This window comes from Polyodon spathula, chromosome 15 (genome assembly GCF_017654505.1).
Source record: "Polyodon spathula isolate WHYD16114869_AA chromosome 15, ASM1765450v1, whole genome shotgun sequence".
Classification (NCBI taxonomy): Eukaryota; Metazoa; Chordata; class Actinopteri; order Acipenseriformes; family Polyodontidae; genus Polyodon; species Polyodon spathula.
This window is the reverse complement of record NC_054548.1, coordinates 26,952,396-26,978,642: the sequence shown is the minus strand read 5'-3', so window position 1 is coordinate 26,978,642 and position 26,247 is coordinate 26,952,396. Positions and strand designations below refer to the sequence as shown.

General features: G+C 38.4%; 1 protein-coding gene across 1 annotated transcript in view; it reads left to right on the top strand.

The window, feature by feature from the left end:
- The window catches only part of gpc5a (glypican 5a), a 187,009-nt gene extending 173,268 nt beyond the window's left edge, over positions 1 to 13,741 (top strand). The window contains exon 7 of the mRNA XM_041271996.1: positions 13,508 to 13,741. Coding sequence (XP_041127930.1) covers positions 13,508 to 13,741 — 234 coding nt within the window. The remainder of the gene's footprint in view (positions 1 to 13,507) is intronic.
- The last annotated feature ends 12,506 nt before the right edge of the window (positions 13,742 to 26,247 follow it).

Sequence of the window (26,247 nt, the reverse complement as noted above, 5' to 3'; positions counted from 1 at the left end):
GCTAATTCTCTGCTGAGCCAACAAACACCCCAAGTTGAAAAAAGTAAACAACCCAATGCTAGAGCTCAAAAAACAGGGACCAGGGCATTCAGTGGCCCCATAGATTAATCGTGTTTCAACAGGGGCCACCTCCCAGCACCGTTTCAGTATGTTTCATGGCATTCAGAATAATGAAGATTAATGCAGAAATCACCACGTGGTAGTTCCTAAATCCCAGTAATTGTACAGCTCTGAAACACAGATCACCTATCACTGAAACTTTTACACTCTGTCCAGATATTTGTTTCCAATGCCTACATATGATTTAAAATTAAACTTGATGGACCCTGGAGAGTCTATTTAAACTCTTTGTAGCTTAAAGCAGTTGGCAATAACTTTCTTGGTCATTTTTGCCTCCTCCACCCTCATTATGACTGTGTTAACAGAACTGGTAACACCCTATGTAAGTATTAAGTATTGTAGTACAGAATGTCGGTCTCCTTTTCATGTACTCTTGGCAGCCGTTACTGCTTGCCCAGCGTTTGTTCTGCCAGGATAAACTTCGTGGATCAGCTGGTAAATACTGAACTGCGTTTTAAGACTGGCGTTTACTGCTCGGGGTGTTCAATGTTTTTAGCTGTTTGCTTAATCTTCAGTGTGTCAATGCGTTTTTTAAATATAAATGACTCTAAAAATATATTAACTATAGTGAGATAATTGGGTGAAGTCTAACCTTAAAGCAGACTATAAGTTTTGTTTTTCATTTGTGATTTCTCCTTGTAACAGGGCGAGGAGCCCTGTACATGTATTTGTTTATGTTAGAATGGGGTACTCCCCGCCGCTCTGTATATTTTGTATTATGATTTATTTATTGTATTTATGTGATGGCGTAGCTGTGTTTTGTTATTGTTTTGTTTCTGGCAGAGGACGAGCTGCCTAATCTCGCCTGTAAATAAACTAATCTTGTGTGTAAATAAAAATCTTGTGCAGAAGGTGGCCATCTCCTGGATTAATTAAATGATTAATTTGTTGCTAATCAGGAGATGGTCACCTGCATAAAAGCCTGCAGTTCTTCCTACTCGGTGTGGGTGTTCGGAGGAGCGAGTGAGAGCGAGAGAGGTGTGTAAGAATAAAGAATAAAAAAAGTACGAACAGTGAAAGCGATTTGCCCAGCCTGATCACAGTATTCTGGGTTTGTTATTTTGTTTTTGTAGACCTGTTTTATTTGGCTCTGTGAGCTGTGTTTTTGTTCAAATATTTTATTATCTTTTTGTTATTTGGATAAACGGAGCCAATGTTGAGATAGATAACAGGCCGTCACATTGAATTAATTCTGACATAACATGTAAATGGGAAAGACCTCTGAATTGTTTAATTCCTTGTTTTAACTGATTTTCTTTACTGTATTGTATGCAAGATAAAACCGATCTCATCTGTTTTTTTAAATTATTTGTAGTGTAACAGATACAAGTTCCTTGCACTTTTTTATTGCAAGTTCAGTTTTTGTAGCATGTAGAATTTAGAGAAAGATTCCTTTTTAATTATGTTTTCCAAACACAGATGTATGGTGAAAGTTCTCTTTCACAAGGTTTTGTTCTTGAGATTGATTAAATATATATATATATATATATATATTATATATATATATCTATATATATATATATATATATATATATAAATATAACCAAACACTCCGGTAAAAAGATATAGATTATGAATGTCCTTGTTATAGATTAGTTACCAACAGCGTACAATACTAACTTGCATCTTCTTTTTAGACTATTCTGTGCTATACTAGCCATCACAGATTACATACATGTTTTCCATGTCTTACTGATGAGACACTGGGTTAAGAAAAAAAAAAAGGCTGGATTTTCTGTTATGAAGTCATAGAAATATTACTAATGAAAACATTTGCATGGGAAATGTTTTTTGTGTAACTGAGTGCGATAATTTTACTACTGGGGGAATGAGACTTATGTTTTCATTATTATTGAGAGGAAAGGCAGTTCCTCGTACAACTTAGAAAAACTTGTTGGAGACTACCGAGACTCTATACAGCTCTAAGAGTTTTGCTGTACCAGTACCAAAAGTCTGAAACTTTCTTACATCAAAATTGAAAAAACCCTAAAAACCTCTTATAAACAATGAGATATAAGTCGTCAAACTAAGATAAAATTGTCATTCTCCTTCTTCCTCTTCCATTTCTTACTTTTTAGTTTAAGAGTGTGAAGCAACTCTTCAAACAGAAAAACTAAATAACTAGACAGCTATCAATGATGTGATTTCACATGTTGGTCAACGTCAAAATAAACCAGGGATCACAAGTAGTTTGATATCATCACCATTTATATTAAACAATTTATTTATGTTTTAAAACAGCACATAAGGCACAAAAAAATATATATACTGTTGTTTGAACTTGCAACATGGCGTCCTTGTAAAGCACACAGCCTTAGTCCGCTGCGCTTCTGTGGTGTTGTTGAAATGCATTAAATTTATAAGCTTATATCCATGCCTGAAACAGCTTTCGCTGAAAACCTGAAGGTTCTGCTCAATTCTAGAAATGCTCTTTTTCCTGTTTGAAAATATCCAGTTTCCTGTTTGGTAGATACCATGGAATGGAATTGTACACAAGAGTGGCATGTAGCTGATAAATTGTAGGTAGAAATAAATAAATGATTTAAAAAATGCATAGAGGAATACATATATTTAAAAATAAATATTTTTAAATGTAGAAATTAATGTTTATATTATAAATAAATTAAAAAATAGCAAGCCAGAAAAATGTCATATTAATTGATTTGGCTGCTGCTTTTATCCAGAGCAATTGACATTTGTGTACCTATATACATTAGTACTTCTTCACTTGCAGCATATGTGGAGTAGTTGTTAGTGCACTGTGCTCTCAACCTTACCTAGATTGGTCCAGTAAAAAACTCTAGAAATGAGTAATTGTATGTAAAAAATAAAAATAAAAAAATAACATCACAATTGTAAGTTGGCCTGGATAAGGGTGTCTGCTAAGAAATAAAATAATCATTTTCAGGCCTGGTTGGTACATGGATGGGAGACTGCCTGGCAATACCAGGTAAATTAAACTTTTCTTTGGAGTTTTACTCGGTGGTGTAGTCGAGGGCATACGTAGGTAAATGGCATTTACCCACTTTGAATTTGGGCAATATATCATTTACCCACTTCTTATATAAGGGCTACATAGTTTACTCACTTCTACTTTCCTGTGATGTGCAAATCCTGTGTTAAAGAAAATATATTTTAATGGCGAGTGTCTGTGTTGTGTTCAGATAATGTGAGCGGAGTGAAGCGGTGACAATTCCACTCACCACAATGCTCTCCGCTTTGCTCTGCTCTTTCTTTCATTCTGCTCCACTCCTTGTGATTCCCGCTCTGCTCCCTCACTCCAGACAAAATAGGCACACTCCACTCACATGGTATTAAAAAAGATATATAATAATAAGTAAATAAACTAGCTGTTTTTCCCCCCATCGTGTTGCCCATACAATACACATACAATAGACAGTGTCTCACGACAGTGAGCTAGCGCGTCTACTCCCAGCGGGCCCCCGTCTCTCTCCATGGAGAACCATAGGGGGCAATGAGTGGACTCGGCTGTGGCAAAGAAGTCGACTCGTGCCAGTTGAAACTCTCCCAAATATGCTTCACCACTTGAGGATGCAGCCTCCACTCCAATCTGTCTGGAGCTCTTCTGGACAGGAGGTCTGCTGCCTTGTTGTCTACACCAGGGAGGTGAACTGCCCTGATGGAACACAAGTTTCTGTGCGTCGCATGGTGAAGGCCTGGCAAGTGCAGGCCACCTTTATGTAGGCTACCACTGTGGTATTGTCCATCCAGTCCAGCACATGTTTGTGCACTAACTGCTGGCGAAAATGAGGTAACGCCAGTTTCACTACTTGCAGCTGTTACGCATTTATGTGCGCGTGCTGCCCATATCCCTTCCATTGACCTTTTATTCCTCTCTCGTTCCAGACCGCTCCCCAGCCTAGGCTGGAGGCGTCTGTAGTGATCACTTCCCTTCTGTGAGGGGATCCGAGGGGAGACCCGAGACCCAAGACCCGAGACTTGCTGGTTCGACGGTGGTGGGGAGCACACCCTTGAAGGGTGGCAGACCTATGTTGAATTGTAAAGCGTATCTGTGTCTCATTGTCTATAGCACCCAGGAGTCCTTGGTGCAGCCTTGCCATGGGTCATTGCCATTGGTCAGTCCTGTTGTGAGGGGGTTTGGGGGCATCCAGGGCCCCCCAGGGGCGGTCTCCCTTGTGCTTGGGAGGGGACAGGTCTTTCTTAGGCCCTTGCCTCGGTCTCCAGCCGGAGAACCGGTTACCCCTGACCTGCGGTGGTCCCCTGCCCTGCTTTCTGCCTGCTCATCTAGTTGGGGGTAGAGGGCGAACTTCAGACCCTTTCACCCGGCACCCTTTCACCCTTGGCTTGTGTCAGCCACAAATGCCAACGGGCGGCCACCAGTGCCGCCAGCAACCTCACTGATGCCTAATCTAACTCCCCTATTAGGTCGGTCATCGCCTTAGCCATTGCCTGGAGCTCCCCCTTGTCTGCTTGTGTAACTCTCTCCTGCAGCCTCTCTGCCAACTGATTCTGGTAGAGCACCAGTATGGCCATGGCATTTGCTGCTCGGGTGACAGTGTTGCTGATGCATAAGCTTTTTTGAGCATCGCATCTGTCGTTCAGACAAGGCCTGGGCTAGGGGTTTAGGCAGAGGGGAATGGGGAACGAGACTGTGAGGGCTGGGGCTGCCCGGTGGTAGGGGGCAGCCTGCCCTGAGATTTCAATAGGGTCTTGTGACAGAAAAATAATGAGTTCTGGTGATAAATCTCCCTCCTGACCTGTGAGGGCGCTAAAGAACAGGAGGAGAAGTATCTGGAAGGGTTGGCCTGACAGTTCGTTTCCGGGACCGGGAAGTCGGTCAGCCTGGAAAGAAGCGAGACTCTGTTGTAAGACTGTACTGACCTGAAAGGTAAATGAGGGGCAGATGCAAGCAATAAGGCAGCTGCCACCGTTTACCAAGATAAGTCTGGGTAAAGACTCAGGAGAGAGAAGGACCGAGAGAGGAGCTCTCGTGCAGAAAGAGAAAAGCTTGTTGAGTATTGTGTATTGTCTGTCATGTAATTTTCTGTGTTTTGAACCACCAGACAGTTAACTCACTAATCTAGAGGTGTTAACGAGGGTAAGCACGATCCGGATCACCACCGCACAAAACCGTCACAAAATACTGTGTCTTCACTCACCACAAGCACATCTGCACTCATCCAGGACTGGTGACTGTGTATTTGTTTTCTGTTCGGGACTGTGCCCTGTTTGTTATCCCCATGCTTTACACATGGTTGTGTATTGCCAGGGATTTATTATTTAAATGATCACCAGACCTGGAATACAAATAAAGAGATCTTTCTAAAGGATGATAAGTGTCTGCCTTTCACTCCTGCACCACATCACCGCTACACCTGTTCCCCCTTTACCAGCCACTTTGCCACAGGTCTCCAGCATGGTCTGTTGAACCCTTACAGTCTCTGCCAGCTCCATGAAGCGACGCTCGGCAGAGCTTGGATGCCTTCGAGGTGACTGATGGTGAACGTCTGCACCTGCACGGAGAAGGGGAGTGGTTCCATGAGCAGCGACCACCTGTCCCTTGGGGAAGGGGAGCTGTGCCTGCATGGCGACCGCCTGTCCCCTGGTGAGCGTCCCCTCGAGTGGTACCGCCTTGGCGGTGACCATCTCGCCTCCCTTGAGAGGTGTCTGCGCCTCTGTGCCAGTGGTGGGATAGGGGAGGGTCAACCAGATGATCGTGAGTTCACTGTAGCAGGGGGGGTCCTGTGGAGGCTCTTGGACCACTGATCTCATTCTCCCCTGGTTGGAGGAGAGAAACTCTGCTGGGGTAGGGCTGCTCTCTGTTGCTGTGCTCAATGAGCAGCCTGCAGACGCGTGCTGGGATTAGCGTCGAGGCGAGCACTGTTGGTGCCAAGGTTGGCGTCGAAAAGAGCGAGGTCGGTGCCAAGTCAATCGGCGCTGAGGTCGATGCCGATGTAGCATGGTCGGAGCCAGGCTGTAGAGGGCCTCGAAGAGGTGTGCCGGTTCTGAAAAGCACTGTCGATGCCGAGACAGCCAGTGCCGAGTGGACCTGTTCCAAGGTTGTTGCCAACAGTAGGCACGATCGGGGCCGAGCTGTAGGCGGCGGTAAAGATGTTTACACCAGTGCCGAGTCAATCAGAACCGGGTAGGTGCTGTTTTCTTAACCTCGCGATCGGTGGGAAAAACCGCAGTCAATGCCGGGTATGCAGCCGATTCAATCGCCGTGGTCGCCAAGGGCAAGCGCAGCCACGCTAGGAAAGCCCGAGGATTGAGAGGGGCGCTAGGCCAAAGCTATTTTTTTTTTTTTTTTTTTTTTTTTTGTGGTCGCTGTGACCGTGACCGATTAAATCGGCATAGAGAACGACGCCGCAAACTCGCGGGGTCTCCTTACAACACCACAACAGCTCTTCACACAGTGTATCAACTACACGAGGCCTCATGTAGTGAAAAGAGCAACAGCCGCTCTCTAATCTTTTCAGAGGGGTCGAAAGCAGCTCTAGTTAGAAAACTGACACGAGAATAAAGCAAGGGCGCTCTTTTAGACATGCCTGAAGCGCGATTTTACTGTGAATTGTTCCTTAATTTGTGGATAAATCCAACAAATTAGACAAATTCAGTACATAAAAAGCAAAAGCAATGTACGACCTGTCTCAGAGAGAAGAGAGAGAAAATGGTGATGTGCTACTGTGGACTTCCCCCTCACAATAAGGCCCTGATAGGGCAGCTTTTGTATATTTGCTCAAAGATTGACGGTCAGAGAGGCTCTTCCCATTCGGTAATGGTTGTCATTCAAATTGAAAGGGAACCTACCTTCATCTCCCTTGCAATGCCAACCCCACTTAATGGTGTTTTACTTTTGTGTTCTCCCTCTGTGCAGGATACAAATTTTATCGTTTCAATATACTGAAACGCGTTGTATCTTTAGAAGTAAGTGTGAAGTCATTTTACAAAAATGCGGAGATTTATACTTGGTTACAACCCTGACTGAAGATGTCATTAGCAAAGAGGGACGGTTGTACTAATGAGGCCAAACAATAGGTCACGTTTTACTCAACATTTTAAATGTAATAAACAAACAATTACCATAATGAACACTATCAAAGTATGTTGCTTAAAACATAATAACACAATATTCATAATAAAGTTGAGTTCTTATCTATAAACAGTAACACGTTTAAAGCTTGGGGCGCCCTGTCTGTAGCTTGGTGTTGTTTACATTATCTTCAGCATATTTTAAGTGATTCAAAGCTGAAATTACTTTTTCAAAAACACACTTTTACCAAAACAATATTGGTGAGCGATAATCATTGATAACACTATGTAACACAATTTTTGTTCCTGGGTAGTAAGTGTTATTTCCTAATTGCTTATGCCTCAAAAGTATAGAAAATGGCTATTATTCCCCACAGACTTTTGTGACCAGGACAGTGATATTTCAGAATATCACTATTTCCAATGGGAAAATAGGCAAATGTGTGTCTTTTCGTTCACATAAAGTCAGAAAAAAACAACATATGAATCCAAATTAACATGTATTTATACTAAAGTAATACAAAAATGACTACAAAAGAATTAGAAGTGAGTAGTTTTTTGAGATTTACGATTATACTTTATTTACAAAAACACTGCTCACAGAGCGAAATAAAAGATTTAAACAAATACAAATCATGAACACAAAACACAAAACCGATATAGGTCAGACTGGGCAATCACCTTCACTGATCCTATCTTTATATTTTCAGTTTCGTTTTCAATCACCTTGCTCTCCCATACTCTCCTCGGTACACCCACCTGGATCAGGGAAAACTGCAGGTTTTTATGCAGGTGACCATCTCCCTATTAGCAACAAATGAATCACCTAATTCATTCAGGAGATGGCCACTTGCTGCATGAGTTTTTTAATTACTGGCAGTGGACGAGCTCCCAACTTCGCCTCTGCCGGAGCACATTTAAATAAATAAAACACACAGCGCTTCACGGTCATATATAAATACAATAAATCATAAATAAACAATACAAAATGAGAGACAGGGGCAGAGGGGGAGATCCCGTTCTAAAAATAAATAAACAATATGTGCATTGTATCAGGGCTTTCCTACTGCCCTGCTACAATGGTCAAAACCATAACCATCAAATTTAACAATGGAGCTACCCATACCTTTGAACGTTTACACTGAAAGTTTGAAATCAAGGACAGAGTCTACATCGTTTGACAGCAGTTCTCAGTCATTGGTGCTCATGCAATCACCATTCACAAATGCCAGGGTAAGACTCTAAAAACAGTTATGATGGATCTTGGTAACTCCATTCCTCCTAAGGAAAATGTTTTGTTGCACTTTCCAGTTACATCCAAGCGGTGTCCAACTTATCAACTTTTTGACCCCACCTGCATTAAGGCACCTTAAACTGCAGTTGCAGAGTACAATAGGCTCAGAGGGATGTATTGCCCTAAGTTGATAAGCTTGAAGGAGACCAACATACACAAGGGACACAAGGTAAAAGATTGTGTACATTTCATTTACCGAGCCATCACTAATTTTCAGAAACAGCAAAAGCCTCAATCTTCTAAGAGAACACTTGCAGTTACACATCCATTCAAAGGATTGAGTTACCCAAATTTCACCTCATGCTATGCAAATGCAACATTGTAGTTCCTTCTTCACTTGCAGCCCCTGAAGGATTCATTAAAACACAGTCAGCAAGAGGCTATCAGGAGCTTTGTTCACAACTGTGATCACTTGCCATCCACTGCATCTCTAACTACTGTGGATATTTGTCACTTCTTAGGAGAACCCTTCAATAGAGGTGAGCAGAAAGATGTTGCAGTTTGTCACCAAATTCTCTGAAATTAGTCCTGAAGTATCTCGCATGGTTTCAGTCACAATAAATCATGACATTCTATGTAATAGATGTAACTGCTGCTCATCAGACTGACAGGTGTTGCATGTTTACCCTCTACATGTACCTGCTGGTACAGATGCCATGTGTTTGGAAGAACTAATTAATAGAAATGACAACTGGACAATGATTCTTGGTAATAAATGTAGGCAATGCAAAACTTCTCCAGTCATGAAACGTGAACTTATTCAGTCAGTAGGAAAAATTATTACACTCCAACTTATGCTTTTGGAAACCAAACCAGACAGGACTATTAGAAAGTGACACAATGCCAAGTTTACTGCTGTGCAGAAGAGCAAAATTACTGTGGACCACAGGAATTACCAATTATCTTCCATTAGCATACACCAAGGACAGGGTGTTACTTCAGGACACTATGTGTCTCTTCTTGCTGTGGGTGCTATTGGAAATTGGGTGCATGCAAATGATGCACTCATTGAAGTCAAACCATGGCCAAGAAATGCAAAGAACGTGGATATGGCCTTTTATGAAGATATCTAATGCTTTACAATTGCCTTACATTGGCCTAGGTTCATAACACCTCTATAACAAGGAGAATAATGGTTTTTTTTTTTATCAGCATTAAAATGTGTTAGTATACTACCCTTTAGCACTGAAATGCATATGTACCTTTTTAACCATTCATAACATTATAGTTTTGTACCTATGTAAATATCAATATATCAATGCCTACCAAAATAAACTAATTGTTTTCACCACTCATAGATGTACCTTTGCAACTAAAAGAATACAATGTTTACACTTTCAATATTGTCCAAAAGTCCCCTCTACCATTATTTTACTTTAAAATCTTTTCTCATTTCTGTTATATTACTCTACTTAATACTTTCTTGTCTTGTCTGTCTGTCTATTTACCATACACATTCTCGAATAGCTTTCACTTGCTTTATTTATTATTTGATGAAGTAAAAAAAGAAGTGATATCTATAACAAAAACAATGTAAAAAAAAAAAAAAGTTAGAAGAACTCAGCAGCCATTTAAAGTGGTGATATCAAACCCAAAAGTCCAAGTTAGGAGAAGCAATTGGGGCAACCTTGCCAAGCATCATGCAAATAGCATTGGAAAGGTGATGGGCCCCAAGAGCCACACAATTGTTTCTTCTAACTTGGCTTCCTTTTTTAACAGCTCCACTTTACATTGAAATGCTTTTTGTACAACTTCAAGGTGATTTTGACCATTCCCTTATCATCTGAAAAGTCACATCTGCAACAAAAAACATTGACAATGCACAACCAAAAAAAATGCTCCAACACCCCAGCCCTGGATCTACAATGCCTGCCCCATCAACTGTCACTTCAAATACTCTTACCTTCCATTGTCATTATCCCTTGCACTCATTGCCATTGGTCTTGTTCATCAGCTTCATTGTTGGAAATATATTGCTTCATGCTCTTTCAGGTATTCTTGTATGTATGGGCTAAATGTCTGTCCATGTGTGCCCTGATCTGTCTGTGCCTTACCTGCATGTTGTCCGTGTGTCTTCCCAAAGCATACTTGTCTGTGATGACGCCTCTCCCATTCCTTGCCTGTCTTTCTCTCTGTAGTAGAGCTTGTAAGGATAATCAAGAACACTTCAGTCTGTGCTGAGCACTTTCCTTGGCACATGTGTCTTAGTATTTTTATTCTGGTTATAACCCAGCTGATAAGGGAATGAGCATTTCAATGTAAAGTGGAGGAATAAAGTGGAGCGATCAAAAAAAGAAGCCAAGTTAGAAGCAACAATTCTGTGAATGTTGGGCCTCAGCGCCTTTCCAATTGTGCCTATTTGTTTGATGCTTGACCAGGTGGCCCCAATTGCTTCTCCTAACTTGGGCTTTTGTGTTTGATATCACCACTTTAAACGACTGTTTCATTTTTCTAACTTGCTTTTTCACATTGACAGTGTTTTTGTTATAGATATATAATACTGCTGTACTACATATTTAAATTAAATACAAAGTTAAACTGCTTTTACTTGCATATGGGCGTGCAGCTTAATGCTCTTCATCATGGTATGACTTGATTTTAAATATTCTCAATTAATATTGGAAATGGTACTATTTTAAACTGCAGAGCTACAAACAATACATATTTAGTTGCTTGCTAGTTTGAATGTAGGTTGCCCAGCACTGACATTCATCTTTCAAAAAGATCCATGAGCTGTAGTATGTTTAGTTTATAAATGATTCTCTCTCTCTCTCTCTCTCTCTCTCTCTCTCTCTCTCTCTCTCTCTCTATATATATATATATATATATATATATATATATATATATATATATATATATCATGTGAAGGCTGAATGTTGGACTGGTCAGCTTTTCAAGTAAAAAAAAATTTTTTAATCGATTAATAGGTAAACTTACCGATCGGCCAATGACCAACACTCTGCCAGCTGGCCATTCAGCTTTAAAACTGTCTGTTTTCTCTTGAAAAGCTGAATGGCTACCTGATACCTTATTGCCCTCTGACTTTTTAAATGATCAGCTGGTAGATATGTTAAATATTCAAATAAATATTTTTTGACATGTGTTTGGATGCAAAAATTAGATGTTTGTCTTCGCTAAAAAATACCTTGCACTTATTTATGGACTCACCAGAAATTGCATGACAGTTTAAACAATGGCAAATGAAAGAGCTCTGTGTGTATATAAATATATTTATATTCTATAATATATATATATATATATATATATATATATATAATATATATTATATATATTTCTTTTTGAGAAAAAAACCATCAACACAGCAGCTCGAGCCTCTATTTAAAAGTTTTGACAGGAAAAAGTAAACAAGTCAGATTATGCACTTAAACGCACAGTGATCTCTAGGGAAAGGCATCTCAGTCAAAAAAGCAACGTACTGCTTTAGAGTGAGTCAGAATCTCATGGGACAGAAAAAGAGCAAGCATCTCACTCTGAAATGCTTCATTAAACAGTGCCCAACTTGCTGGAAATGTTGTATAGTGATTTTTATATAGATTTTACATAATTTTTTTGTTGCGACTTTCTGTTGTGTGGAATGTAATAAACGAGAACCAAAACAGTGAGGTTTTTTTCCCCTTCATTTTACAACGGCTTTTCCACATTTGTTTTATTTGAAGTGATTAAAGTAAAATTTCTGTTTTCATTTCCTTGTTCAACTACAAAAAGGCACAAGTAAACCTCTTGTTATTGCTTTATGAAAACTGTTTACTGTGAAGAAACGTCAATAGCAAGGAATGAAAAAAAAAACAAAATAAATCAAATGCAGTGTCAACTTTATGTGCTATTTATTTTGGGAATAAACAAAACAACATTTAACTTGAACTGCTATTTGGCATCCTTTGTTTTGTAGTTAATTCAGTGGGGTAAAGTAAGGCCTACACAACATATTCTTTACTCCTGGGATATTTTTCTACCTTAACGTGTCACATTTCGTAACATCTTGCCGTAAAATAAAGGCACACGCACACACACAGGGGCCATGCCCCCCTACCACTGTTGCTATGCTGTCTCTGTTTGCTCTCTGAGCGATATAATGGCTTTTATTACTTTTTGAAAACGAACGAATATTTAAATTATGAGTAAATTTCCGAACATGAAAATCATGTGTTCATCCCAGCACTAAGATATATGGCTATAAGACATTCAGAAGACCAACTTTAATCATCTATAGATAAGTGGAAAGAAATATAATGAAATATAATTACTAAGATGTTGCTGAATGGACCATATCTGAGTCCAAATGTTTCATCGCCATGTGAAATCTTTCTGACAAATCTTTAGTAGTTACAAATTCATGGAGCCTATGTAAACAATCCTGCCTATTGGGAATACATTGAATATAATAACCTATTCATTGTACTGCTGTGATTACAGTGATTGTTGCACTGGTACAAAACAAGCAGAGCACTAGTACATGGCATTACAAACTTCCAGGTGTGACAGGGACACATCAGTTACAGCACTGTCAATACAAGGTAAATTAATGAATTAACTGGAAAGGAAGGGACTCCTGTTTCTCCTCATCGCACTACAGAGGTCCCTACCAGCCAAGTGCCAAGTGAGCTCAGGTGGACACCTGTAGGGCTGGCCTTTGGCCTCCAGTGGCCAGTAGCTTGCAGACATCCACTCGAGATCCTGGGGGTAGTAGAGGAAGCTGATTTAGTCCATGAAATGCCGTTCTGATGCAGAGTAATATTACAGTTAGATCACTTGAATAGCAACTGGGGATGTAAATCCCAACTAAGAGGTGAAAATAATAGATTGTGTAACATTGTCACTGCAACACTAACAGCAGCAATGCCTTTAACCAGCATAATGGAGCTGTTTATATCATTTGAATAGGCTGTTAATTCAACTGTGTTAATAGCATGTTAATATGCGTTATACGTTTATAGAACTGCAGCAAATGTCTAATTCTTTTTATTTTTTAAAATGATATACATATTATTTTATAAAATATATATAAATGTACATTCTATAACGTTTATCATCCCCCCACTAAGGAGTATACTGTCTCAGTTGTTACAGGGCAAATCGATTCCAAAGTATGGCAGTTTGGACATGATAGAGACTGGCAGTGGGGATCTGCTGGACCAGGTCAGTGGAGACTGCGATGATGAAGATGGCTGTGCTGGATCAGGAAGTGGAGAAGCAAAGAAAGTGACCAAGATCTCCAAGTGTGAGTCTGAATATTCCATATTTAATATTGTGCCTGAGAAACAAGGCACTAAACTAGTTAACAGCAGGGTTTAATGATTCTGTTTTATTTGAAACTATTAAAAAAATAGAGGCTACCATAGAACAACCTGGTGAATACACTTTCTGATGAGCTTGGGTCAAGAAAGACATATATGCAAGGCCAGGGGGATACTAGCTTTCTTATTATTACCAGTATGAGTCAAATACACATAATGTGATGCCCCAAAAATGTTTCTAGATCCTTGCATACATACAGGTAGGTTGGGTTAATACCTTTAGTTACTATTGGTCATTCGAGCCCCACAGGGTCAGCCTACATACTGTCAGGTCACATGCCCTTCATCACATTGCTTTAAAGATTTCACAGCCAATATCTGGGTGATTAGAAATACCTAATTGTAAGCAGAAATGTCATTACTGTTATTATCAACCCAGGTGTACCAATAACAACCTGAACAAGCACCTCTGGGTCAGTGTGTATATGAAAAGTGTACTGAAAGGCTTGAATTTTTTAATAGCCAAACAGTGGTAATGTATGAAGCCTGAAATCAAGACCACCCTCACCTCCCCATTGTCCTGTGTGCAGATTCATTTGGAAGGAGATTGATACTAGAGAGGTCTGAAAGTCATTTACAATAAGAGTGAAAGGCTTACAGAGACAGTGAGAGAGCAGAACAGTAGGCTGCAACCTTCAAACCTGTAAGATGGGAACAGATGGTGAAGGCATCTTCATGACAACAAATAATTAAGATTTAAGTGTGCTTGAGGTAAGCTCACAAATATTAAATAACAACAAAAACAAATTCATCATACTGATAGAATACTATTTTCTGAACAAAACAATATGTGGCTGGATAGGTATGCCTTGAAAAGCAGTGTAAAAGTTATGTAACGCATCCTCATGAGATCAAGATTGCCAGTTCTAGCCATTAGAGCTACTTAATGAAATAATTATATCTGAAGCATATCTAAAAAATATAACCCAAAGACAACATTTCAAAGAAGAAAGCTCGCTGTGAACTTTCACTCCAGGAAGAAAAAAAAAATCACAATCTTGTCTCTTCTTTTTACACCTGAAAGGGCACTCCTTTCTGTGTTGTCAGAGATGTGGAATACATTAGTTGTTTTAAACTGTAAAGAATGAAAAAAGAAAATGGAATAACAGAATGTTCCAACTTCTGATAGGACTGGAATGCATACCTTTTAAAAGTGGAACTATTACAGCTAACAGTATATGTTTCTGTCTCACAGATAAATTAGATTTTGTATTTCTTGTAAATGTATGGACTAGTGCACAGAAGTATGTTTTAATATCAATCTCTGCAGGTGCTTTATAAAAGTCTTGTTTTAACTGTAATCCAGGTGTCCAGTTGTACTGTGAATTAAAAAACGTACAGGCTTGTTTCTGTTCACTTTAGTTGGGATAATCAGTTAAATTAAACACTCTGGTATGTTGTGAAAGTGTTTCAGAGTCTATGGAATGGAATGGTCAGAAGGGTATAGTACTGGGGGCTGGGACACAGTGCTTGTGCTTCGGATCAAATTAAAAAGGCATTATTTTATAATTTCCATTAAAATTCTATGATGTGCCACATTATCTCTGTTTTTTCTTTTCTGGCAGAGTTAGGGCAGACATGTGACTTAGACTCCAGGGGCTGTATTCTGATCAATACAAACAGCGCTTGCCCCTGGTTCTGTGGAGCAAAAATGAAGTGGAGACATAAAAACAAAAAAAAAAAACCCAACCCACTGTGCTGAAACAGTATTCTGAAGACATGACCTGCGCCTCTATATAGCGCCTGTCCCATCGCCACATGTCAGCATAGATTTCGAGGTTTGGTATCATTAACATATTCGCCAAAGCGATTCTGCTTCTGATTCTCGCAGTGCAATGCGGTCCCAAATAGACAAACCAGGTTTATTTAGTGGTGCAATCAGGAACACACTATAAAAACCAAAGTAGTCCTAAGTGGCAACTGCGTGCGCTTGGACTGACATAGATCGAGGAAATCAAAGTAAGGAAAGTATAAGAAAAAATGAACCAAAGATTAAAAACGACAAAGCTTAAGAAACTAGCAATATTACGCATATATTAATAATAAACAAATATGTAATAAAAAAATCTTTTTTGCTGATACAGTGGAGTAGTACATTTATTTTCATGGCAGTTATTACAAGTGAAAATATTTACGTACAGTATATGAAGATCAGCATAGAGGCGCCACTTCTGTATGTTTATGTCTGTCCTTTCTTTCCCTGGTTGTTTCTAGTGCTGTGTGTGAGCATGTATCATGTGCAACTTTAAATGAGGTAACTGCTGTCTAAACTTAACACAATGCTTTGTTTCCGTGATTTAAATAAGTCACTACTATTGGCAGACCTGAAACAAGATATCAGTTTTAATGCCTGACAATGTATGAGCTGAACTAGTTTCAAACATTCCATAACGAATTCGAAAATGGATTGGAGATTCCCTTTAACCTGATTGGTCAATAAGAGGACTTAAATCTCTGATGAAGGACCTCGAATGTTATCTTTCAAACTATGTTTCATCACTGTTCCAAATCAATCCGCCAAAAGTACGTAATTACCGTATTCGTTTATTTTACCTTTTGCATGCTTGTTGAAAGAAAGTCTCCATTCTTGTAGTGCACATGCCCTCTAAATGTTGTCTGTCAATGTAAATATTCTGCTTCATCACTGTCCTATATATTTATTTAAATTTAGTACAGCAAGTAAAGATTTAAAAAAATAATAAATACTCAAGAAAGTGCTGTCAGTGGCAATAGTAACCACAGTACTTAGCAGCTACTCTGTTTTGAGTTGAAATCAAACCACTGCACCCTGATTAGTGATTAGTTTCAGCAACTTTACTTAAGCATATCACAGTAACAACACAGGCACGTCGCATCTCTTCTAAAGCCAGAGGAGGCTTTGACTTTATGAACACACTGTGAACAAGTAACTGAACAAACAGCACAATCAGGATAACCAATACTGCAGATAACAACTAACTTATTTTTAATTATTAAAACTTTTTATTTTATTTTGTTAAAATGTTAGGACCTAACAGTATCTTAAATACTGAAACGTACACACATGCACTCAATAAATAAACATGCATGCAATAAATAAATAAATAATAATATTTTAGCTGTACTTTTATTCTTTGGGCTCCAGGACATATTCCATGAGTAATAAAGCCTTGGCTATATTGAAACTCTAGTACATTACAAGCTCAGAGGGAACGTGATGTGGTACTTCATGTCCTGCTAGAAAATTATACAGCTGCTGCTACTGGTAGACAGGTCAGGGCGGGTAGTCAGTATTTTACACTTTATATGTAGTAATTCAGTGCCATGAAATAATCTACATTGTATAATTATTATAATTAATAAATGATTGCCCTACATGCCTCTACCTCTTCTATTAATATAGCAATCTCCTGTGTTGTGAAGCATGGTTTACGTATTTTCTCGACGAGTTAGCTACTGTTTGCTGTTCTGACTTGCGTTGTTTTTTCTTGCTCTGTGTTACTGCCACTGGACATGATTGCCACTTCTACATTCAAAACTGGACCTTGCGGTGACGCAAGCACATTTTATCACTTAAAGGGACTGTTGCCTGGCCCTGGTTTGAAAGCAGATTCCCCAACCTATTCAGCATTGATTGACTGGGGCTGTCATTGCGCCACAAAACGCGCTTCTGCGCTTTTGGAGAAGCCATGCCCTATGGGGCATATGCATTTGATTTTAACCACTACTTCTGCGACTGCACTCGTTTCATCAGACTCGAACCCCAGATGTTGTAAACCGTGTGACATTCGTGGTCTATACAACAAAAACAATAAACTTTTCCAAATAAAGAACTAATGTGAGTCTGTTTTAATGTGGTTTGCACCTACAGTACTATTGAGAATTAGCCACTTAGAACCTCCCAAAGCATTAGCAGCAAAACTAATAAATCATCACACATTAATCAGATCTGTAGCATGTACATATGACTGTTAAATATAGCCAGAGTTTACTTTTTACCTATGGCACTGATGTCCTTAATGCAGCTTAAAAGGATTGCCAAATAAATACATGTTTAGGGCAAAGTTGCTATTGTCATTCTTACAGTGTTTGTTGCCAGTAATTCTATCAAAAAATAGGAAAAAAAAGGTAAGCATTACCAAGAAGGATATAAAAGATAATTGAGTGTTCCCTATTGCATCTTATGATTGCAAGATAAAATGGGAAAAACCGGTGGGAAACACGACGGACGAAATTGAAAGGGTGGAAATGACAAATGACTGCTTCCTAACGCAATTTGTCAAAGGCACCAACTAGAGCGGAGGCATGCCTTGATTTAGTCTTTTCAAATAACGAAGACAGAATAACTAAAACAGAGGTCAGAGAACCATTGGCAAACTCAGACCACAACATGGTCTCATTTGAAGTGCTTTTTAAAACCCCAAAAGTAATGACTAAAGCTAAGGTTTACAATTTTAGAAAAGCAAACTATGAAACAAAGACTAACAGAAGTAGATTGGAGTAAAATAGAGAAAACATCCACAGAAAAAGGATGGCTGTTCTTCAGAAATGTAGTATTAGAGGCGCAAAACAATTATATCCCTAAAGTAGACAAATCTAAATGTAAAACTAAATTGCCAAAATGGTTTAATAGATCAATTAAAAAAATATTCAGTGAAAAAAGGCACTTTACAGAGCATTAAAAAAAGACCAAAAAGAAAGTACACAGAAAGAGTACACGGAACTGCAAACGCAAGTCAAAAAGGAAGTTAGAAAGGCCAAGAGAGAAATAGAAATGAACATTGCTAAAGGGGCTAAAACCAATTCCAAAATGTTTTTTCCAATATTACAACAGCAAGAGAACATTCAAAGAGGAGGTTAAATGTCTAAGAGATACAAATGGCAAAATCGTAGATGAAGAAAAAAAATTGCAATAGAAAATAGCAAATATATTAAATGATTACTTTTCACAAGTTTTTACACAGGAGGATACGGACAACATGCCCCACATGTCATCCTGTTCCTATCCAGTTTTAAATAACTTTAGCATAACAGAGGCAGAAGTGTTAAAGGGACTAGGAGCTCTTAAAATAAACAAATCCCCTGGGCCAGATGAGATCCTCCCAATAGTACTCAAAGAAATGAAAGAAGTTATTTACAAACCGCTAACCAAGATCATGCAACAGTCTCTTAACACAGGGGTTGTACCGACAGACTGGAAAATTGCAAACGTAATACCGATCCACAAAAAGGGAAACAAAACTGAACCAGTTAACTACAGACCAATAAGCCTGACTTCTATTATATGCAAACTTATGGAAACTATAAAAAAAATGGAAAATGGAAAATTACCTAGATGGTAACAGTATCCTGGGCGACAGTCAACATGGTTTTAGAAAAGGGAGATCGTGTCTAACTAACCTGCTTGATGTTTTTGAGGATGCAACATCGATAATGGATAATTGCAAAGCATATGACATGGTTTATTTAGATTTCCAGAAAGCTTTTGACAAAGTCCTGCATAAAAGATTAATTCTCAAACTGAACGCAGTAGGGATTCAAGGAAACACATGTACATGGATTAGGGAGTGGTTAACGTGTAGAAAACAGAAAGTACTGATTAGAGGAGAAACCTCAGAATGGAGTGTGGTAACCAGTGGAGTACCACAGAGATCAGTATTAGGTCCTCTGCTATTCCTAATCTATTAATTATTTAGATTCTGGTATAGTAAGCAAACTTGTTAAATTCGCAGACGACACAATAATAGGAGGAATGGCAAACACTGTTGCAGCAGCAAAGGTCATTCAAAATGATCTAGACAAGATTCAGAACTGGGCAGACACATGGCAAATTACATTTAATAGAGAAAAGTGTAAGGTACTGCACGCAGGAAATAAATTATAAATATCATATGGGAGATACTGAAATTGGAGAAGGAATCTATGAAAAAGACCTAGGAGTTTTTGTTGACTCAGAAATGTCTTCATCTAGACAATGTGGGGAAGCTATAAAAAGGCCAACAAGATGCTCGGATACATTGTGAAAAGTGTTGAATTTAAATCAAGGGAAGTAATGTTAAAACTGTATAATGCATTAGTAAGACCTCATCTTGAATATTGTGTTCAGTTCTGGTCACCTCGCTACAAAAAGATATTGCTGCTCTAGAAAGAGTGCAAAGAAGAGCGACCAGAATTATTCCGGGTTTAAAAGGCATGTCATATGCAGACAGGCTAAAATAATTAAATCTATTCAGTCTTGAACAAAGAAGACTACGCGGCGACCTAATTCAAACATTCAAAATTCTAAAAGGTATTGACAATGTCGACCCAATGGGACTTTTCAGAACAGAAAATAGGAGGCACTTTTTTACACAGAGAATCGTGAAGGTTTAGAACCAACTCCCCAGTAATGTTGTTGAAGCTGACACTCTGGGATCCTTTAAGAAGCTGCTTGATGAGATTCTGGGATCAATAAGCTACTAACAACCAAACGAGCAAGATGGCAAATGGTCTCCTCTCGTTTGTAAACTTTCTTACGTTCTTATGTTCTTAAGATTCATTAGGGCACATGTACCCATACAGGTTATTATTTAAGAGCAGAGATGAGTCGTTTATTTTTTTCAACCGGATAAATAAAATATGCATTAAAAAAAAGTATTTTAATACTAGAACGTGTTATTGTATTAACATTTACGACATTGCACAAGCAATGATTATTACACATGTGGAGTTTGTAAAAAAAAAAAAAAAAAAAAAAAGATGTCTTCACTTACCTAAGAAAATTGGAATAATGTTACAACTAGTTTAAACAAAACTACATTGATAATGAGTAGGCTATCCTGCTGCAGTCACAGGTCTGTTTTGTTTGAGACATTGGTCTTGTTCTTATAGTTCAGATTTCCGCAGTTCTGCACAGTGCTGCGCAGAATCTTGGAGGTGCGCTGTGGACGTCACTCAACACCCATAGAAATCTGCAGATTCTGCATAGCCCAACACAGCTTTGAAATGTTACTGTGGTAGGCTGGCTGCAGCTGTGAACCAAAGGGACGATGCAAAGTTCACGAGTGACCTGCTAATCGTAATGCAAATAACCACTAAAACTACTGCTGCCACCTAGTTAGCGGAGGCAAACGACATTTTATCATTATACAATGAAGCCGTGAACAGCCTTGTCTACTGTATATGTGGTAGAAGTTTATACTTTAAACTCCTGTAAGACAGAGACTCAGTAGGACAAGCAAATTTGACTAAACAAGTTTAATAGTTTGCAAACCCGAGAACAATCTCAACACATGCAGGTGTTAGGAAACCGAGCAATGTTCTGACCTACGCAGATCCAGTAAGCATAATATATGCCTTGTAACCTACAGTTATTGTGAGCCAATCACAGAAGCATAACTCAATATTCGCAGATAGAAACAACTTGGAAGATTAAGATGAGACCAATCATAACAACTTATTTAAATTACAAGCCCCCCCTAAAATGAAAGTAAGTGTGTAAGTATAAAATGTAGATGTAATTCTCCCACCGCATATATTAAATAATATAATTATTATAATAATATAATATAGATATATATATATATATATATATATATATATATATATATATATATATATATATATATATATATATATATAAGATTATATAGGCCTATTCACTATATATTAAATGTTATTTTATATAATTTTACAATAAAGTTAATGTTTATCTATTACATTAAACTGACTGATGATAATCCAGACAAATATAGGCTATATTATAGCACGTTGAAAATGTGTGCTACGCTGGTTTGGAGAAGGAGTTTCTTTAAAAGCTGCGTGTGAGGTCAGAAACACAGCCACCAAGAGTACCGGCGCAACAAGCTCTGGGTAACAGAATGCAGCAATTGAAACATGTATTCTGTGCCGTTGACCGTTTCCTTCAAAACCATTATCAAAATACAGTATCAGTTCACAAAAAGATCTTCCTCAGACACTTTGCTAAGGCTGCAGGTACCATCGCTTGATTTAGAAGAAGCGTGTTTGCAGTTGAAAAAATGCGTTAACCGGTGTATAAATGAATTCCGATAATTGCGGTTTAGAATAAAATAAACTGTATTAATACCGTAATGTACCTAAACCGCAGTAAACCGAAAAACCTGTATACCGACCCATCCCTATTGTGAATAAAAGTAGAATTACATGTACTTGTTCGTCTCATGTATGCAGTATTCTGCCTTTGCTCTATCCTATTTGTTAAAGAATTAAAATGCAGTGAAAAAAGCAAAAATCCAGAATTGAAGCTGAACTGTTATGCAAAATCAATCTGACATGAATCATTTCAAAGTGCAGCAAATCATAATCCAACATGCAAGAATCCCAAACTGAAGCTTTTATTCTAAATCAACCCGACAGGAAAAGTTTGACATGAAAAGTTCATCAGATCCTCAAGTTTTTTTTTGTTTTTTTTTTAATCTATTTTGCTTTACCGCATGGTTGCTGAACAAGCCAAAAAACAGAGTGATTTTTGACAACCTATAGTCAAGGCAGAGACATGCCTGCATTACTCCATTTTCCAAACAATCAATATCGTTTCCAGCTTAGTTGCAACAAAAAATAATTTTCGCTTTGGAAACAGTTACACAACACATGCTTTTTATTAAGACAAAAGAGTTGACTTCACTGCGGAGTTGACATCCCATGCGTACAGACTGGGATGTTGACAGTGTGTGTTTATATTATCTTTATTTTTTTTATTTATTATTTGGGTTCCAGGGGCCAGGTTCGTTATAGCTGAAACTTCATTATAATGAAGGGTGTTGTAGTGAGGGTGTACTCTATCTAGTTTGGCAAGATATTTAAATATGGAATTGTTTTTAAAACAGCTGAAAATCTATAAAATAAATAAATAAGCAAATACATTTTGATTGCATTTCGATAAATTACTTACATATAAACATGTTTTAGTAGCAGTGTATCATATGCAACATTATACATATTATACATATTGTACCGAACTAGATTAACGCAGGCAGACACATCAGACAGGGTGAGACAATTCACACACAGGTGGAGGGCGAGTGCAAACCCGGACCTCTCGCACTAAAGGATAGCGCCGATACCGCTGTACCAAAGAGCCGCCTCCTTTGGAATGGCTCATGTGTTTGTATGTGATTATGTTACCGACTAGCCCTGTTGCTGCCTTCCCCCATGCACGCTATACTCTCCCCTGCCAGCCTCAAGCCCGCCCCGGACTTACTCACCAGTCTACAGTCCGATGAGCGTGTGCATCACACAGGACAAGGCAATCCACACACAAGTGGGGGGCAGGCGTGAATCCAGGACCTCTCGCACTAAAGCATAGCGCCAATACCGCTGTACAAAAAAGCCAGCGCCTTTCCATGTAGCATACATCAGGCTCATGTCTTTGTGTGTGATTATGTCACCTGCCAGCCCTGCTGCTGCCTTCCCCCGTGCACACTACAGTAATATACATTTCCTGGACCGCCAATCTGGTTTTAAGCAGAGCAGTCATTATGCCCCCTTTAGAACCTTGTAACTCACTTTGAATGGCAACATACATTTTAAACAGCTAAAGCTGTCCAATCCAAAATCTATCTTAAAAACACATACTAATGTATTCATGCATGTTTTGGTTTTATAATGGCATTATATCCTTAACAGCAGTAATTGCCTGTAAATAACTGACCTTCAGGACACCAAACACCAGACACAGTCAATTATATAGAAGGTAATGACCACTGTGTCAGACATTGATCCTTAAAAAGTGCAGAATAATTAGTGAATAACATAAACTTTTACAAGAAGGCAAGGGGGCTTTCTTTACGGTGCTCTTGAATATAAATCGTTTTCTACCAGAGAGAACTAAACCATGTGGAGATAAAGCTATTCAAGCTATTTACATCTTCTGCTGCACACACACACACACACACACCACACACACACACAACACACAAGACAGCAAGACCTTCTTTTCTTTTCTTCTTTTTTTTTTATCTAAGAGCAATTTAGGCACTGCACCCTGGAGCAATAATGGTGTGTCATAGGCAGTTTGAATAAAGGCATGTGTCAGACATTATTGGCAGCTAAAAGGACACAAATTGATTTCCTGCAAAGACATACAATGGCAGGAAGTAGACTGAGCCCTTTTTAGAAAGTTCTTCATTAATTAATTGACAGATGAGATACAATGATATGAATCCCTGATAATTCATCTCAGATGAGCACAGTAGTGAGTGCTGAAGGTGAGGTTTCTCATAAGACCTGTAATGAAGCAGCATAGCATTATTGGTAAGGCTAAACTAGGCATAGAGTTATATTTTGGCTGGGACACTTTTCTACATATGGTCATTTGTTTTCCTGTCTGTGTGATCCAATAATAACTGACTGTATGTCATTAGGGTAGAGGTACAAATGTTGTTTGATTATATAACAATTATATAACTGCTACTGTGTTGCTATGTAAGGAAATCATTTCAGAACAGGCAGGGAACATTCTAAAAAAAAAATAGTAAGCTGATTAATAACATACCTCCTAACTAAATTCTGTGCCAGAGATTACCCTCCTAATGGCACTGCTACAGCGGATCAATTGAGACGTGGGTGGACTAAGCTGGCAGTCAAGGCTTTCCAACTGTATTGCAAAGGGTACAATTAATGTTTCATACACACACTGACAGGTTGAAGTGGACACTAATCTGTTTGGAAAAAAAAAAAAAAAAGCCTATGTCTCCAATTTCAGGCTCTGGTAATGAATCTCCAACTATGATTTAAGTGCAAGGAGTTGGTGCCCAGAGGGGTTAGGGTCCAGAAATGAGTTATTGAGAGTCAAACAATTTGTAAATATGCAATAAGTATATTTTAACATTGCAAAACACTGTGCCAGAAAGACATTACCTATATGATTAGGACTAATGGTCTTGATATTTCACAAATATGTTCCTGTCAAAACAATTTAGCAGAAAGGAATAATATATGAGTTGTACATTTAAGCAAGGAAACGTATAGTTTTCCAACACAAACCAGCCCGAATAAGCATAATGCTGCCATCATTAAATCCCCCAGAGCAATAATACAGAGATTAGAATCAGAGTACTTGATGTCCTTAATTAAGGAGTATTCATTATAATATCAAAGTTAAGCATTGGTCTTTGAAAGCTAGCAAAGCGGAGCTGCAAGCAAGAATCTGTCACCATCAGAATTTTGATTAATTAATGGTTTAACCCCTTTAGTTAATAGAACAGAATGTCATTTTTATTCACAATGGCATTGACATGCTAGTTGTTATTAACCTCCATTAAATAAAATACATTTTCTCTTTGCAATGCAGTTTTACATTAATTAAATAACAAAGAAGCAAACAGAAACAGCAGCATAGATTTGCATTATATCTGCTGTATGTGACTTCTACGACAGTCGGCCATACGGTCATTTGACAGCAACTTAAAAAATAAAAAAAAAAAAAAATTGGGGTCAGTATTGTGTTACGTAACACGTTTACACGACACGGTCACCCTTGTACTGGGTACACGTTTTCCCAAATTCCCACATTAACCCAATTGAGTATTGGTAAAGTGACTGTTCGTCTTGTCGTGGGGATCGTGGTATTTATTTTTCGAGACCACAAACTTTTCTGGATAAACACATAAATTATACGTCGATTATTCGCCATCATGTACGGCGGCGGTAAAGGGTAAAGGAAAAAAAGGGTGTATGTTTAAACGTTTGTAAATTTTATGGAACATACCGTAAATCGTAAAAAAAATTTATAAAACGTCAGTTTTACAGTAGCGAGCTTTACTTCTGCCGCTTCATGTTAACGTGCCTTTTTTTCTCCAACTGGACCTATTTGAAAAAAACAAACACTTTTTCATAGCTGGCGAGTCTGTTAGTCTCGGGCCTGTTTTTTTTCAAAATAGGCTTCCAGTTGGAGAAAAGGCACTGTTAAACTGAAGCAGAGACATTTTCAGAGCGATGACATTTTTACTTGAAAATATTTAAAAAAAACTGATAAATGCCAACCAAGGTATTTTAAATGTTGCATAATTTTGAGGGAAAAAAGGAATGGAAATTGAGGCTGCATGTACATACCCTATACTGCATATAAGTACACAAACTACTGTCTTTTCAACACCAGAGCTTTTTATCTTTCTAGTGCTAGTGTGCTGTTCTGCTTGTGTTCAGTTTGAAATGGTTATGAGTTAACCAATTTAACCTGACCACATTTTTTGCAGGCATGGGTCGAGCGCTCCACTGGAACAGCCCATTGTCACATGCATGGTTAGCCTGCCCATGTTTTTTTTTTTTTTTTTTTTTTTAAGCGTTTTGCCATGTTTACTAGCATACTTCTTCATGAAGACATCACACTCAAGCATATAGAATCTGCAAATTATGCTGTGTTCTGTTTGCTATTTGGGTTATTTAATAAAGGAATAGCAAACTGGGGGGGCATTGCAAAGAGAAAATGTATTTTATTTAATGGAGGTTAATAACAACTAGCATGTCAATGCCATTGTGAATAAAAATGACATTCTGTTCTATTAA